The sequence below is a fragment of the Peromyscus californicus genome, unplaced genomic scaffold, assembly GCF_007827085.1.
Source record: "Peromyscus californicus insignis strain IS unplaced genomic scaffold, ASM782708v3 Scaffold_5__1_contigs__length_169319896, whole genome shotgun sequence".
NCBI lineage: Eukaryota > Metazoa > Chordata > Mammalia > Rodentia > Cricetidae > Peromyscus > Peromyscus californicus.
In genome coordinates this window covers 22,810,251-22,823,569 of record NW_026294573.1, presented here as the reverse complement: position 1 = coordinate 22,823,569, position 13,319 = coordinate 22,810,251, and the positions used below count along the sequence as shown (strand labels likewise).

Sequence of the window (13,319 nt, the reverse complement as noted above, 5' to 3'; positions counted from 1 at the left end):
TTTCACTTCTCCTAAGCATCTAATGAACCACCCTGGGGAGGCCTAGTTCCTTCTCCAAACTGGACATTGTCCGGGAAACCCATGATAGTTACCAGCAGAGACCTGTGGTCTTGGCTGGAAATGAGTAGCTTCAAGCTTTCCGCTGCCCAGAATCATGATGTACCCTCCTCAACCCTGAGCCCAGGCAGGAAATAGGATAACCAGAGAGCTGGCCAGATCAGAGGAGAGGCCTGTTGCCTACCCTCTCCGTGCTGGTTTTCCCACCTGATGGGTGCTCCGCGACCCTGGGCCGGCCTCAGCAGCACTGTGATGGTGTTCTCAGACTCACCCAGGGGTGACGGCATGTCAGCATAATCAAAGCTGGGAGCTGAAAAGAGACAGGGACACAAGCATGGTGCCTGGCCACCTCCAGCCCCCTTATCATCATGTTCCCCTGATCTAAGCTTCCATGGACCCCGATCTTAAGCACTGACCTCTGACCTCAAGCCTCTGATTCTACCCACCATAGTCTCCTGACCACTCTGATTTAGTCCTGACTCCTCACTTGAAGCCTTTAAATGGTTCATTTATCTCAGCTAGGCCCTCTGTACCCACACTAGGCTGCTCCACCCTTCAATAGCCTTGGAACCCTGGAACCATAAGGCTCCCTCCCAAGGAAGCTCACCTGAGATGTTGGTAGTAATCTCAGTGAGAGCTGCCTGGCCGAAGCCCTTGCTGGTACGGGCACGCACAGAGAAGAGGTAGGTGGTGCCGGGGTGCAGGTTGGAGAAGACATGGTAAGTCTCATTTCGGAGTTTGGAGATGGTGCGTCGTGGGCCGGGCACGTTCACTGCTGGGTCCGAGGACTCGATGCTTTGGTAGCTGATCTGGGGGCAGAAGAAGCAGGTAGGTGGAACAGGACAAGGATGGCTGTCCTATCCCAGGAACCCCCCCCACCATCCACTATGATCCATGGAAACTAGAGATGTACTGGGCTGCCCCGCCCCCCAACACTCAGAACTCACAGGGCACAGACTCTGGCCATCATGGAAGTAGCTTTAAGGCCCACTTCTGTCCTCCCCCAGGTCTCCCTCTCTGCCACAACACAGGAAGGAACTTTGACCTCCCACCTGGGCCCCTGTTCACCTCATACTGAGTGATGAGGCCATTGGGCTCCTGGGGCTCCTCCCACTTGAGAAAGATCATGTCCTCCAGTGGAGTGAAGGTTAGGGACTCCGCTGCAATCCCACCAGGCACTGGGAGGGAAGGGTGGAGGCAGAGGAAAGTGGGCTTTGGCTCCAAATATCAGAGTTCATGTGTCAGCCTTGCCTCTTCCTAGCTGTTCTGCTTGGGCCTTTCTCCCTGAGCCTCAGTTTCTGCATCTATGAAATGGGCATGACGAAGACCCTCTCTCACCAGAAGTAAATAATGTGAGGTATGCAAAGTTCAAAGCTCATGTGGCCCATTCCATAGGAGTCAAGACATTCTTTCCATTTTCAGCAGGTTCCACTCAGGCTCCTGTTTATCTCCAGCTGGTAGCATTCATGAAATACAGATATTTACCAGAGCAAGAAAAACAATTGCAACAGGGGGTCGGGATCATGGGTGGAGATGTTTTCCTGTCTAAAAAGATCATAATTACATAAATGGTCTCAATGAGACTGAAGATAATTAACTGACAATTGATATAACTGACAATTATATCATACACACGTGCTATGAAAATTTCCACACGTGCACTGTGAGGTAGGTCAGTTTAGTTTGGGCTGCATTGTACACTCTTAACAAGCATGGAGCGGGCAGCTTCTGAATGGGAAAACACTTTGATCAACTTTTGTGAGGAAGCAGAGGCCATCAGGCAGGGACAGTGGAAGGAAGGGTATGAACCAGTGAGAGCTGGGCTGAAGAGTCGGCTCGGGTCAAGCATGAGGACCTGAGTCTGGATCCCCAACATCCATGCAAAAGCCATGCACTCTGGTGTGCATCTGCAACCCAGCCCTGGGGGTTGGGGACAGAGGCAGGTGGTTGCTTGGGGCTCGCTGGCTGTAACTGGCCAGCTGAGCTGAACTAAGGAGATCCAGGCTCGGTGAGACCTTGTCTCAAAAAATAAGTTGGAAAGCAATAAAGGAAAACATCAACCTCTGGCCTACACACACACACACACACACACACACACACACACACACACACACACACACACACAAATAATACAATGAAAGCTAAGCATTCAGTTAAAGCAAGAATTCCCAAGATCATTCTCCACCCACCTAAACAGAAAAAAAAAAAAAAAAAAAAAACAGCCCACGGCAGTCAACAATTCCAAGTGACATTAAGATCACAGAACCAAGTTTTCATTCACTGCTTAGTGGAGCATAAATTGGCACAATCACCACCAATGGAAAACTGGCTAAATCTACTAAAGATGAACACACACCCTTGCAAACCTAGCCATCCTCTCCTACACACAGCCACATGACACGTGAATATCTACCAAAAATAATCTACACAGACTCTCTTCAAAGCATTGTTCAAAGTAACCAAAATCGGAATCTGCCCAGATACTCACCAACAGTTAACAGAAAGTAAATGTGGCGGATTCATTCCTGGAGTGAACCACACAGCAGTGAGAATACATTCATTCACTAGGACCATGCACGCCACAGTCTAGTCTCTGGCATAATATTCACCAAAACAAGCGGGCACAAAGCAAGCATCTACTGTATGATTCTGCTTACACATAGCCCAGAACCAAGCAAAAATTAATACACAGTGTTATCTGGAGGGATAATGGCTACCTTTGGGAGGCAGTGGACACAGGGAGCATTAGTGGCCTCCTGGGGTGTTGGTGATGTGATTTCTTCATTTGGGTGTGAGTTCCCTGAAGTGTCCAGTCTATGGGAATTTATTGGACTGACCACTTAGGATAAGAGGCCTGGACAGAATGAGGTGGCATGACCATAACCCTGGAGACCAAATGACATGCAGAGATCATGAGAGTGGAGTAGTCTGGTGTTCGGCTATAGACTGTGCAAAGCTTTGGGGCAATCCCAGCCATTGCTTGTTCCTGCCCTGAGACACTCTTCAGTGCAGCCTTTGCACACGCTCAAGGTGATTGGTGTCTGGGGAGAAAGCAATATGGTGGACTGACTTTTATATGGGCTACCATTATTAGGAATAGAAACTGCACGGGACAGCAAGAAAACCCACCAGCCAGTCCGCTGACAGGTTCTTGGGAGTCTGCGGGAATTTAGGGAAGGCGACGGGCATGTGCTGGCATTAGAGAGCAGCTGCAGGCGCGGCAGGTCTGCCAGGTGTGGTGTTGTGGACCTGTAAGCCCAACATGTGGGGAATGGGAGCAGGAGAACTGCCATGCCATACATCCAAGGACAGCCTGCACTCGTGGTGAGGCTGCCACACAAAATCAAAAACAAAAGTAAGTAACTCAGGGCTGGAGTGAGCGTGGTGCTGAAGTGTGGCTCAGTATGTGCAAGGTGGTGGGCTCAGTCCCCAGCCCGAAACCAAACAATAAAACCAGCATTAGGGCCAGCTTTATAAAGCCCTGCTCTGCCAATCACAGACTTGCTATGTGAGGTCATCTGGACGAGAAACAGCAGCCTGCCACACAGGGTAGTCATGGGGGCTGAGTGCATGGATACATAGAATCCATCCATACTGGTGTCTGATGTGGAGCATGTGCTTAAGTGCAGACAGTGTGGCCCATATAGAACGCTGCACACAACAGTGGCAGGATGCGATACAGGGGACAGCTACCAAAATTTAACCACTTGCTGGACCACGAAGCAAGGGTCAAGTTTCAAAAGACTAAATTTAGAATTCCTACTCTGACCACAGTGGCTTAGAGGCCAGAAATCAATAATAACAAGAAGATAATTAATTAGAAGTCCTCGTTGGTGGACTGGGGCTGTGTCTCAGTGGTAGAGTGCTTGCACAAGGCCCAGGCATCAATATCAATGTCCAGTATGTACACGTACACACACACACGTACACACACACACACACATACACACACACACACACACACACACACACACACACACACACACGAGTGTGTTCTAAGTGCTTAAAAATTAAGCAAGTGCCCAGGCAATAGTAGCACATCCCTTTAATCCCAGCACTTGGGAGGCATAGGCAGGTGGATCTCTGTGAGTTCAAGGCCAACCTGGTCCCAGGACCGTCAGGGCCACACAGAGAAACCCTGTCTCGGAAAAAAAAAAGAAGAAGAAGAAAAGAAAAAGAAAGGAAGGAAGGAAAAGAAGGAGGGAAGAAATTAAGCAAGTTATTCTAAATAACTTTTGCGCTAAAGAGGAAATTATTACAGCAATTAGAAAATATTTTAAACTGAATAGTAATGAAACAGAACATATCAAAACTTATGGGTGGGCTGAAGACAGAGCTCAGTGATGCACAGCACCTGCCTATCATGCAAGTCTGAGGTAACGTTCCAGCACTGGACAACAACAGCAAATACTATGGGATGCAGCTAAGGAGAGCATAAAGAAAAGCATGCAGCTCTAAATGCACGCGTTAGAAATTAGGCTCAAGAGAGCACGGTGGCACCCACCTACAATCCCAGTTCTGGAGGGGCTGAGCAAGAGGTTACAAGTTGAGGCCAGCCTCCGCTACATAGCAAGACCATATCGGAAAAAGGGAGAGGGGGTGGACTAAAGGCTCAAACAGCTGAAACCGGGACTGGAGAGATGGCTCTGTTGGTTAAACGCTTGCTGTGCGAACAGGAGGGTCTAAGTTTGGACCCCTAGTGTCCAAGGGAAAGCGAGGCATGGTAGCGCACATGTGTAACCCCAGTGTTCAGGGAAGCGGGGGACAGAGATGGGTGGGAACCTGGAGCCTGCCGACCAGCCAGTCTGCCTGCGGGTGAGGTCCTGGTTCAGTGAGAGGCCGTCTCAAAAAGACAAGGCGGAAAGTGACTGAATCCATTGAAATCTATTTCACAAGTGAAAACTGTTATTAAAAACCTTGCCATGAGGAAAATTCCTGGTCCAAGTTCACCACTGAATTCTTCTAAACCCTTAAGGGAGAAATTACACTAACCTAACAACCCACAGTCTCCCCAGGAATGAGTAATGGCCACCACTGCCTTGCCAGAGTTCCCTACATGAATCTGAGCCTAGGCCCTGGGTATGGGAGGCAATCAGGGCTCCAGGGATCCGGCCTGCACACTTACCATCTTCATCTGTCTGGAAGGTGACCTCCTTGCCCTCCTTGCGCCCCTCGGGATTTGTGAGGATCAATCGCACGTGGACATTCCTGAACGGCAGCAGGTTCTTGATGGTGTAGCGGCTGGCACCCCGCTCCATCTTCACGCATTCCCGGATGGTCTGATTGTGGCTGCCTCCCAGGGTGTAGTGATAGCAGAGGGTCACAGCATAAGTGTGGCAACGTGTCACGTTGTAGCCCAGGGGCTCCCACTGCAGGGTCAGCTGACGAGCCTGGATCTCAGCAAATGCCAGGCCTTTAGGGGCTCTCATGGGCTCTGGAGACATAGGAAGCCGGGAGAAGTTTGAGGAAATGGGAAGAGAAAAAGAAGGGGAGGAAGAGAGAATCAATCAACTGCTAGAAACCATTCCTCCTCTGCCTCTCTGAACTCCGAGCATCCTCAGAACTGAACCGGTTGTAACACTGTATGCTCTGGAGTAAGACAAGACACATCCGAATCCTGGTTCTACTACCTGCAGCCGGTAATTGCCTGAGTGATTCCACCTCTCTCAGCCTTAGTTTCCTGAACTGCAAAAGGAAATTTGGATGCCCAGCATCCACAGAGAAGCAAGGCTTCCTCGGAGGATTGCTATATAAATTAGCTCGATATACTCCCTAGTTCTGAACAATACTGGGCCCCTCAGAATCAACCTGTTGCTATATTTCCTTCGTTTACTAATTCTAAACTTATTGCAAAACCATTTATATCAATATCTATAGAATCACATGATGTATGCAAATCAGGATGATGGGAGCTATGACAGCAAATAGTACACTATGACAGAGCGTGTTTGAAAAGCAGAGACAGAACTCCATGCCATTACGTCCGAGGTAGAACTCTACAGGTAAGGTGCAGATTCAATGGCGAGTTCCCTAACAGCCAAAGCCACAGGAAAATGGCCATCTGTTGTCTAGTGACAACACTGGCAGTTAATATTTAGGGGATTCTGGAAGTGTCCAACATCTTTCTGGAGGCTTTAGAATGTTTTATCTCATTTAATCTTGGTTGAAACCCAACAGGGGCTGTCATTGACCTTGTCGTACAAATGAGAAAGCGGAGAACCAGAGGTTAGGTGAGGAGTCCAAAGTCACATGAAGCTAGAATCTAAACTCAGTCAGGCTGGCACCAGAACCCACGCTCTCACCTGCCACTGCCCTGGTCCCCGGAGGAATTCACCTTCACAAGCATTCATGCCTTGGAGAGACCCTGCCGCTCCAGCAGGAGGGAGAGGCAGGCTGTGCTGCACCGTCTCTTAATGACTCCATGACCCTTCAGAAGGGTTATGCCCCGTTTTGTAACTAGAGAAACTGGGGCCTGGAAAGATAGCTGATAGGTAAAAATGCTTGCTTTGCAAGGGTGAGGAACCTGAGTTCAGCCCCAGAGTCCACGTAAAAATGGACGTGGCAATGGGAGCTTGTAATCCCAGCACCTAGGAGGCAGAAGTGGACAGGTCCCGGGACCCAATGGCCAGCCAAGCTTGTCTAGTGAGTTTTAGGCCAGGGCAAGATCCTGTCTCAAAAACTCAAGGTGGGCCTAATGACCTGAGTATGGTCCCCGGGACGCAGACCTCCACACATGTACTATAGTACACACACACACACACACACACACACACACACACACACACACACACACACACACACATTGCACATGCACAGACAAAATTTCCAGAGAGAGGGTTTAACCCACGTCTCCATGTCTGCCTTGGATTAGGATAAGTCTGTGATCTTAATGAAGCCTCCAAGAGGGAGCCAAGATACTTCCAAGGATCCTTTATCCCTCACACCTTGATTCTGGGACATCAAATCCACGCCTTGAAAGTTCTGGGAGTGCCTTCCTGCAAAGCGTCCCATCCCTTTTGTTAGGGGCTGAGAAAACACTGCTATTTAGCCCCTTAATGAGATTAAGGAGGACCCTGTGGTCATTGTCCATGACAAATTTACTCAGCAGCCCCCTTATAAAAAAAAAAAAAAAAGATACATCTGGAAACATCAGTTCACACTCTCCCAACACAGGAGTGAAGGCGTGACAATTGTCAGCCTAGTGCTGATCACAGCAACTTCCTGTTCCCACCCAGCTTTCATTTCTTTCCTAGCCCGGGCAAGAGGCAAGTCTTCAGTCCAGTATGGGGCCCTCAGAGAGAGATTTCAGATTTCAGCACCTACTAACAAGGTCTATCTCTTGCCCTCTCCCTTCTCCCCAAGTCCCACCTCACATGGGACGTGACCGACTGTGCTGCTGCCACTCACTGCCACCCAAGAAAGGACGCCTGCTGCTGGGCCAGTTGCCATACATGGAACTTCTCACCATGCTAGCCCACAGAGAAGCCCCCAGGTGTTCATGAGGGCTTGGTTTGACCCATCATTCTTGTGTGCATGGGACGTAACACTGTGTCTGCTCACATGCCATCTTGCTCAGAAGCCTGATTTAATCTCTGTTCCCCAGCTCTGGCCTGTTCTGTGCGCACTGAGCCAGGGTGTCTACAGGAGCCAGTACAACATGGCTTTCTTTTCCCTTGTGAGAGTGGGTCTCAGACCAGCTCTGCCCACACACCACCCTGTGCCTGGAATACCAGCCCACCTTCCTTCCATTCTTCAGGCACTTGCTTTCTTGCTCTCCCGAGAGATTTGGACAAGGACAGGGCAAGTTCAAGGTATATTGGCTAGATAGAAACTTCAGACTTGAGTGAACAAGACTGCAGAGGCCCCACCGCCAGCAGCAGCATAGCCTGGCTCCTAGTGAGCAGTCTTCCCATGGAGGACTCCAGGCTCAGAATTTCCAGACCCTCCCAGTTTTCAAAAGAGCTAGAAATTCAGAATTTTTATATGAACTCTCCAGATTCCTAAGCACCAGCAACCCACTCAGGCTACTCAAAAGTACCTCTCAGGACTCAAGACAGCAGCCTCGGCCATGGAGGGTAAACACCAGCTTGGGTGGGCATCTCCCTCTCTAGGAGCTGGGTGACCCGGGTCCACCTCCACAGGCTGAGGGGCCATGAAAGGAAGACTCAGTTCCCTCTTCTCTTCTGTCCTGGGCAGATCCAGGGGCTCAAACACCATGTTGACTAAGACCAACACACTGGTTGAAGGGTGTGAATCCACAAGTCTCTCTGCCTCCAAAAGCCATCCGCCACCAAGGTGCTCCCTTCAGCTGCCAAAGCACACTGGCAAGACAGAGTTCAGGGACCATGAAACTCAGGACACTCAGAGACCAGAGGGCAGGGGGCACAGGAAAGCAGGAGAGCACATGTAACTTCTATTAAATTAACCCAGAATGGGCTGATTTTAAGAGTGCCAACAAGCACTATAATGCCAACTGCCTCTACCTCATGGAAGGAGCTTTAGACAAAGTGCATCTAAGTTCACACCCTGCACCCACTCCTCGCTAGCTCTGCCACTCCAAGAAATTTCCTTAACCCTTCTGAATTACTGATATCAATGGAGGAAATGATCCCTACTAAAACTGTGAATTATCCCAGCATTGGATGGGTAGGGATCAGAAGATCTGAAGTTCTAGGTCATCCTCAACTACCAAGCTAGTTCAAGGCCAGCCTGAGGTACACGAGACTCTGTCCTAAAAACAAATAAACAACAACAAAACCACCTCCTTTAAAGTTCAAATATAAGCCAGGCACAGGCCTGTGATCCCAGCACTTAGGAGGTAGAAGCTAGAGGATCAAGACTTCAAGGTTATCCTCAGCTACATAGTGAGTTGGGGGTTAGCTAGGGCTATATGAGATCATGCCTCAAAACAAACAACAAGAAAAGGAAACATAACATCACATGGGACGTGGTAAACCAGAGTGCCCAGCCAATAGGAATCAATAAAGAAACGTGTGCACCAAAGTGAGACTTTCCGTAGCGATTAGTGCGAGCATGCCGCAAAGCAATAACATGTCAGAGCCCTCCCTCTGATCACTCCTGACTGTTTCACTCTAAAGAATACAACTCAAGAGAATAAAAAGAACTGCAAGCATTTAATTTTTCGATGTAGCATTATAATAATAAGGACATAGAAACAAGCAGCCCAGAAATCCGGGGTAGATGTCTGCAGGCAATAACATAATTATAAACAGTGTCGCACACGGACCGGCACCAAGCAAATGAAGCAGGATCCTGAGCATCAGCCCCATCCCAATGACAAGCCTGTGAAAATGTGCACTGAAGACATAGGGGCAGACACTGGAACAAGACAGAAAAATTAAGGCAGCTGTTGAGCTAGAATGGTGTGATTCAGAGGCTTTGGGGTTTTTTTTTTTAAGCCTTTTACTGGTGCAATATTATTGTTTTTACAGTAAATAATAGAGTGGAGGGAATTGTGGGCCTGCAGAGTCTGACAACACAGCTGCCCAAGGGCTAAACAACCCCAGGCCAGGCTATAGGGCTGTGGTATCAACAAAGAGGGGCCTGTGATTAGGAGGGCGGGAGGAGGTCTTGGTGTGGAGTCTACCCACCTGGCCCCTGCCCCATCCCCACCCTGGCTAGCCTAAGGAAAATTGTTTATCTGTATCTGACCCTAGCGGGCACTGGGCCTGAGGCAGGGACCAAGACAGCTGCTGCTGCCATCATCAGTCACTGGAAATCAAGACGTGTCAGCTGCAGTGGTTAATGCTGATGTGCAATCTGACAGGTTCTAGGATCACCTGGGACGTGAGTCTCTGGGCGTGCCTGTGAGGGATTTTCCTGATGAGGTTCATTGAGGTGGGAAGAACCACCTTAACGTGCCTGGGTGGCACTATCCCGCGAGTTGGATCCCAGACTGAAGAAAAAAGGAGCGGAGAGGGACCCACATCCGGGATTCTGTTCTCCTTGACTGTGCCTACAATGTGACCAGCTGCTTCAAGCTCCCGTGGTCTTCACTTCTACACCATGACGGACTGTACACTCAGACTCTGAGCCAAAGTAAACCCATCTTCAAGTTGTCTGTCTCGGGGTATTTTATCACAGAGACAGGAAAGTAACTAAGAAACCAGCTCTGCCTCTGGCTCTGCAGATTTGGTCAAGTGGCTGAATCTCTAAGCCTTAGTTTATTCACCTGTAAAATGGGAATGATCAAAAGTTATGACTGTTAGGTAATAGTCTCACATCATGAGGAATCGAGTGAGGCTATACAGGACAACAGCTCCTAGCCAGGAAGAATGGCTTAACCCCAGCCTGACCATTCAGGTCCACCTGCAGAAACTATATGCCCAAGTATCAAAAACAACCCACTCTGCTCCCAGTCAAACCACAAAAAAATAGTTGTAACTTCCCAGTAGCTAGCTATGTATATGTATATGTATATGTATATGTATATGTATATGTATATGTATATGTATACACACACACATAGAGTCCCCTCCCCAGCTCCTCTAAATGACTCAACCTTCATCCCACAGAAAAGTTGAGGCCCTTTGCTGATCCAATAAAGCAGTCTCAGTCTGTTGAGCCCAAGTCTGTCTGCCTCGCTACATCATTATTCTTACAATGGCCATGCAAACTCGTGTGTGTGTGTGTGTGTGTGTGTGTGTGTGTGTGTGTGTACATGCCTGAATCTTCTGCCTTCACACACTCCCACACCACACACCTTCTTTGGTTTTTTGAGACAGGGTTTCTCTGTGTAGCCCAGGCTGTCCTGGAACTCTATCTGTAGACCAGGCTGGCCTGGAACTCATAGATCCACCTGTCTCTGCCTCCTGAGTGCCAGGATTAAAGGCGTGCGCCAGTCATCCTTTTTCTGTAGTTAACAGCACGCACTTTATTGACTGGACCGTTTCCCCAGCCCCACAACCTGGGTTCTTGACCCACTGTCTGATTCCAAGCGAGTCCCTTCCCTGTCTGGGTTACACTATCCCCATCTGTACACTCGGGAGAGTGCAGTAGAGATTTCCCTGTGCCTCAAGGTCTGATTTCTTCTCTTCTAAGTGGCAAATCAAAAATGCCTTGAAGAACACCATAATGATGACAGCTGTCACTTATGGAGTGCCTGTGGTGTGCCAGGCACAGTACGTCACATGCATGGAATGCTCTCCCTACAATTGCCCGGATTAACCCCAAATACTGCAGGACCCCAAGGATCAGCTTCATGTGTCCATCTCCTCATTTACATTCCCCAAAAACCTAAACGGGGTTTTCAACCTCGACACTATTGACATTTTGGACGAGATAATTACTTGTCATTGGACACTGTCCCTGCACTGCAAGGAGTTTAGCTGTCCCTGGCCTCTATCTCTTAATGCCAGTAGCACCCACCAGCAGCAGCCAGTATGACAGCAATATGTCTCCAGACACTAGCAAATGTCTCCTAGGAAAGGAAATCACCCCTGTCAAGAACACTAACATGAGAGATGTGATCCCGCCACATTGCTTCAAATGCCACCGACACCATCTCCGTAAGGACAACTTTCAGATTCATACCAGCAGCCTGCACCCTTCCCTCGGTCCTTTGCTCATCCATCCGGCTTCCTGGTGGTGAGTGCCACCGCCACGTTTAATGGCGTCTCAAAGTCATTGTGTCTAATGCACAGCTCCTGATCAATGACACCCCCCAGGTCAGCTCCCCCCACCAACTCTGCTGCTGTGGGCTCCTTTGCAGCAAGTGACAGCTCCATCCGTCCAGTTGCTCAAGCAAAACACCTTGGCGCATCCTGGTGTTTCTCTATTTCTTTCTTCCTCACCCCCCTAGCAGATCTATCAGCAGATGCTATTGACTCCAGAACCAACCGCACTGAGCAACTTGTCATCACTGCCATCGTGGTCACGTCCACTCAGCTTCCGGCTACCACCTCTGGCTGCAATAGCTTCGAGAGCCTCCCCATGGGTCTCCTTCAGGAACCTTTGCCCTCTGTCAGAGTTTGGCTCTCTGTTGCTGTGATAAACACCAAGACCAAAAGCAGCTTGGGGAAGAAAACATTTATTTGGCTTACACTTCCACATCATGGCCCATCATTCAGGGAAGCCAGGGCGGGAGCTCAAGGCAGGAACTGAAGCAGAGACCATGGAGGAACACTGCTTGCTGGTGCTCTCTCATGGCTTGCTCAGTCTGCTTTCTGATAAAACCTAAGACCACCTGCCTAAGAGTAATGCCACCCACAGTGGGCTGGGCCCTCCCATATCAATCATTAATCAAGAAGATGCCACACGGTCATGCTCACAGGACAATCTGATATAGGCGTTCCCTCCGCTGAGGACCCCTCTTCCTCAATGTTTGTGTCCAGTTGATAAAAACTAGCCAGCGTCCCCTCCTACAGTCAACTCTCCACGAAATATCCAGAGCAGACCTTCTGAACACCAGTTGCCCATGCTCACTCCTGCTTCCCAAGCCCTACCACCACTCCCCCAGCCCTCAGCTCACTCGCCTCTGAATCTGACAGTCCGACCTCTGCTTAGACATCCTCTCACAGGTCTCCTCCCTGCTCCTGCCTCCAGGCCTCTGCACTCAGTAGTCTGCCTGACTGGACTGCTCCTTCCCTTGCTGTCCCCCTACAGCACACCACCTAGCTCCCCCTCACCTCCTGCATGACTCTGCTCAAAAGGCACCAGCTCAGTAAGACAGTCCTTCAGCGTTTTATAAATAACAACCGTCCGCCCCTCCCCATCCCCCGCCCTGATTTATTCCTCCTCACACACTTATCACCATCTGACAGACTATATATTCCACTTGTTTACTTATTTATCATCTGCCTCCTTCTGCCAGGACACGAGCTCCCTGCAGAGCCTTTAGAAGATTCAAACGCTGATGGCCTCTGTCTGGGGTGCAGCCATGTATCCCTAGCAACTGTGGCATTACCTGGCACATAATAGACACTCAATAAACATCCATTGCCTCAATCCTCACGCTGCCCCATATGGTAGAGATTAGTATTGTTTCCACTTATACAACAAGAAGACTGACTGAAGCTCTCAGTGGGTACATCACCCAATCCAAACCATCAGCTAGGAGGCAATCACCACTGGGACACTGACCCACCACCCAAGTATCTCTCTCCCAAAGTCTGGTATTAAACTAGATTTTAGAAGGCCCACAAATCAGCTTTTAATAACACTTAAGAATATGAATTGGGGACTGGAGAAATGGCTCAGAGGTTAAGAGCACTGGCTGCTCTTCCAGAGGTCCTGAGTTCAGT

At 49.3% G+C, this 13,319-nt stretch overlaps 1 protein-coding gene across 8 annotated transcripts in view; it reads right to left on the bottom strand.

The window, feature by feature from the left end:
* The window catches only part of Ptpru (protein tyrosine phosphatase receptor type U), a 78,075-nt gene that overhangs the window by 40,792 nt on the left and 23,964 nt on the right, over positions 1-13,319 (bottom strand). For all 8 annotated transcript variants that reach the window (XM_052715545.1, XM_052715546.1, XM_052715543.1 and 5 more), the window contains exons 8-11: positions 5,183-5,491; positions 1,126-1,235; positions 665-866; positions 265-367 (exon numbers count right to left, since the gene is read on the bottom strand). In XM_052715545.1, the coding sequence (XP_052571505.1) occupies positions 265-367; positions 665-866; positions 1,126-1,235; positions 5,183-5,491 (724 nt within the window). The remainder of the gene's footprint in view (positions 1-264; positions 368-664; positions 867-1,125; positions 1,236-5,182; positions 5,492-13,319) is intronic.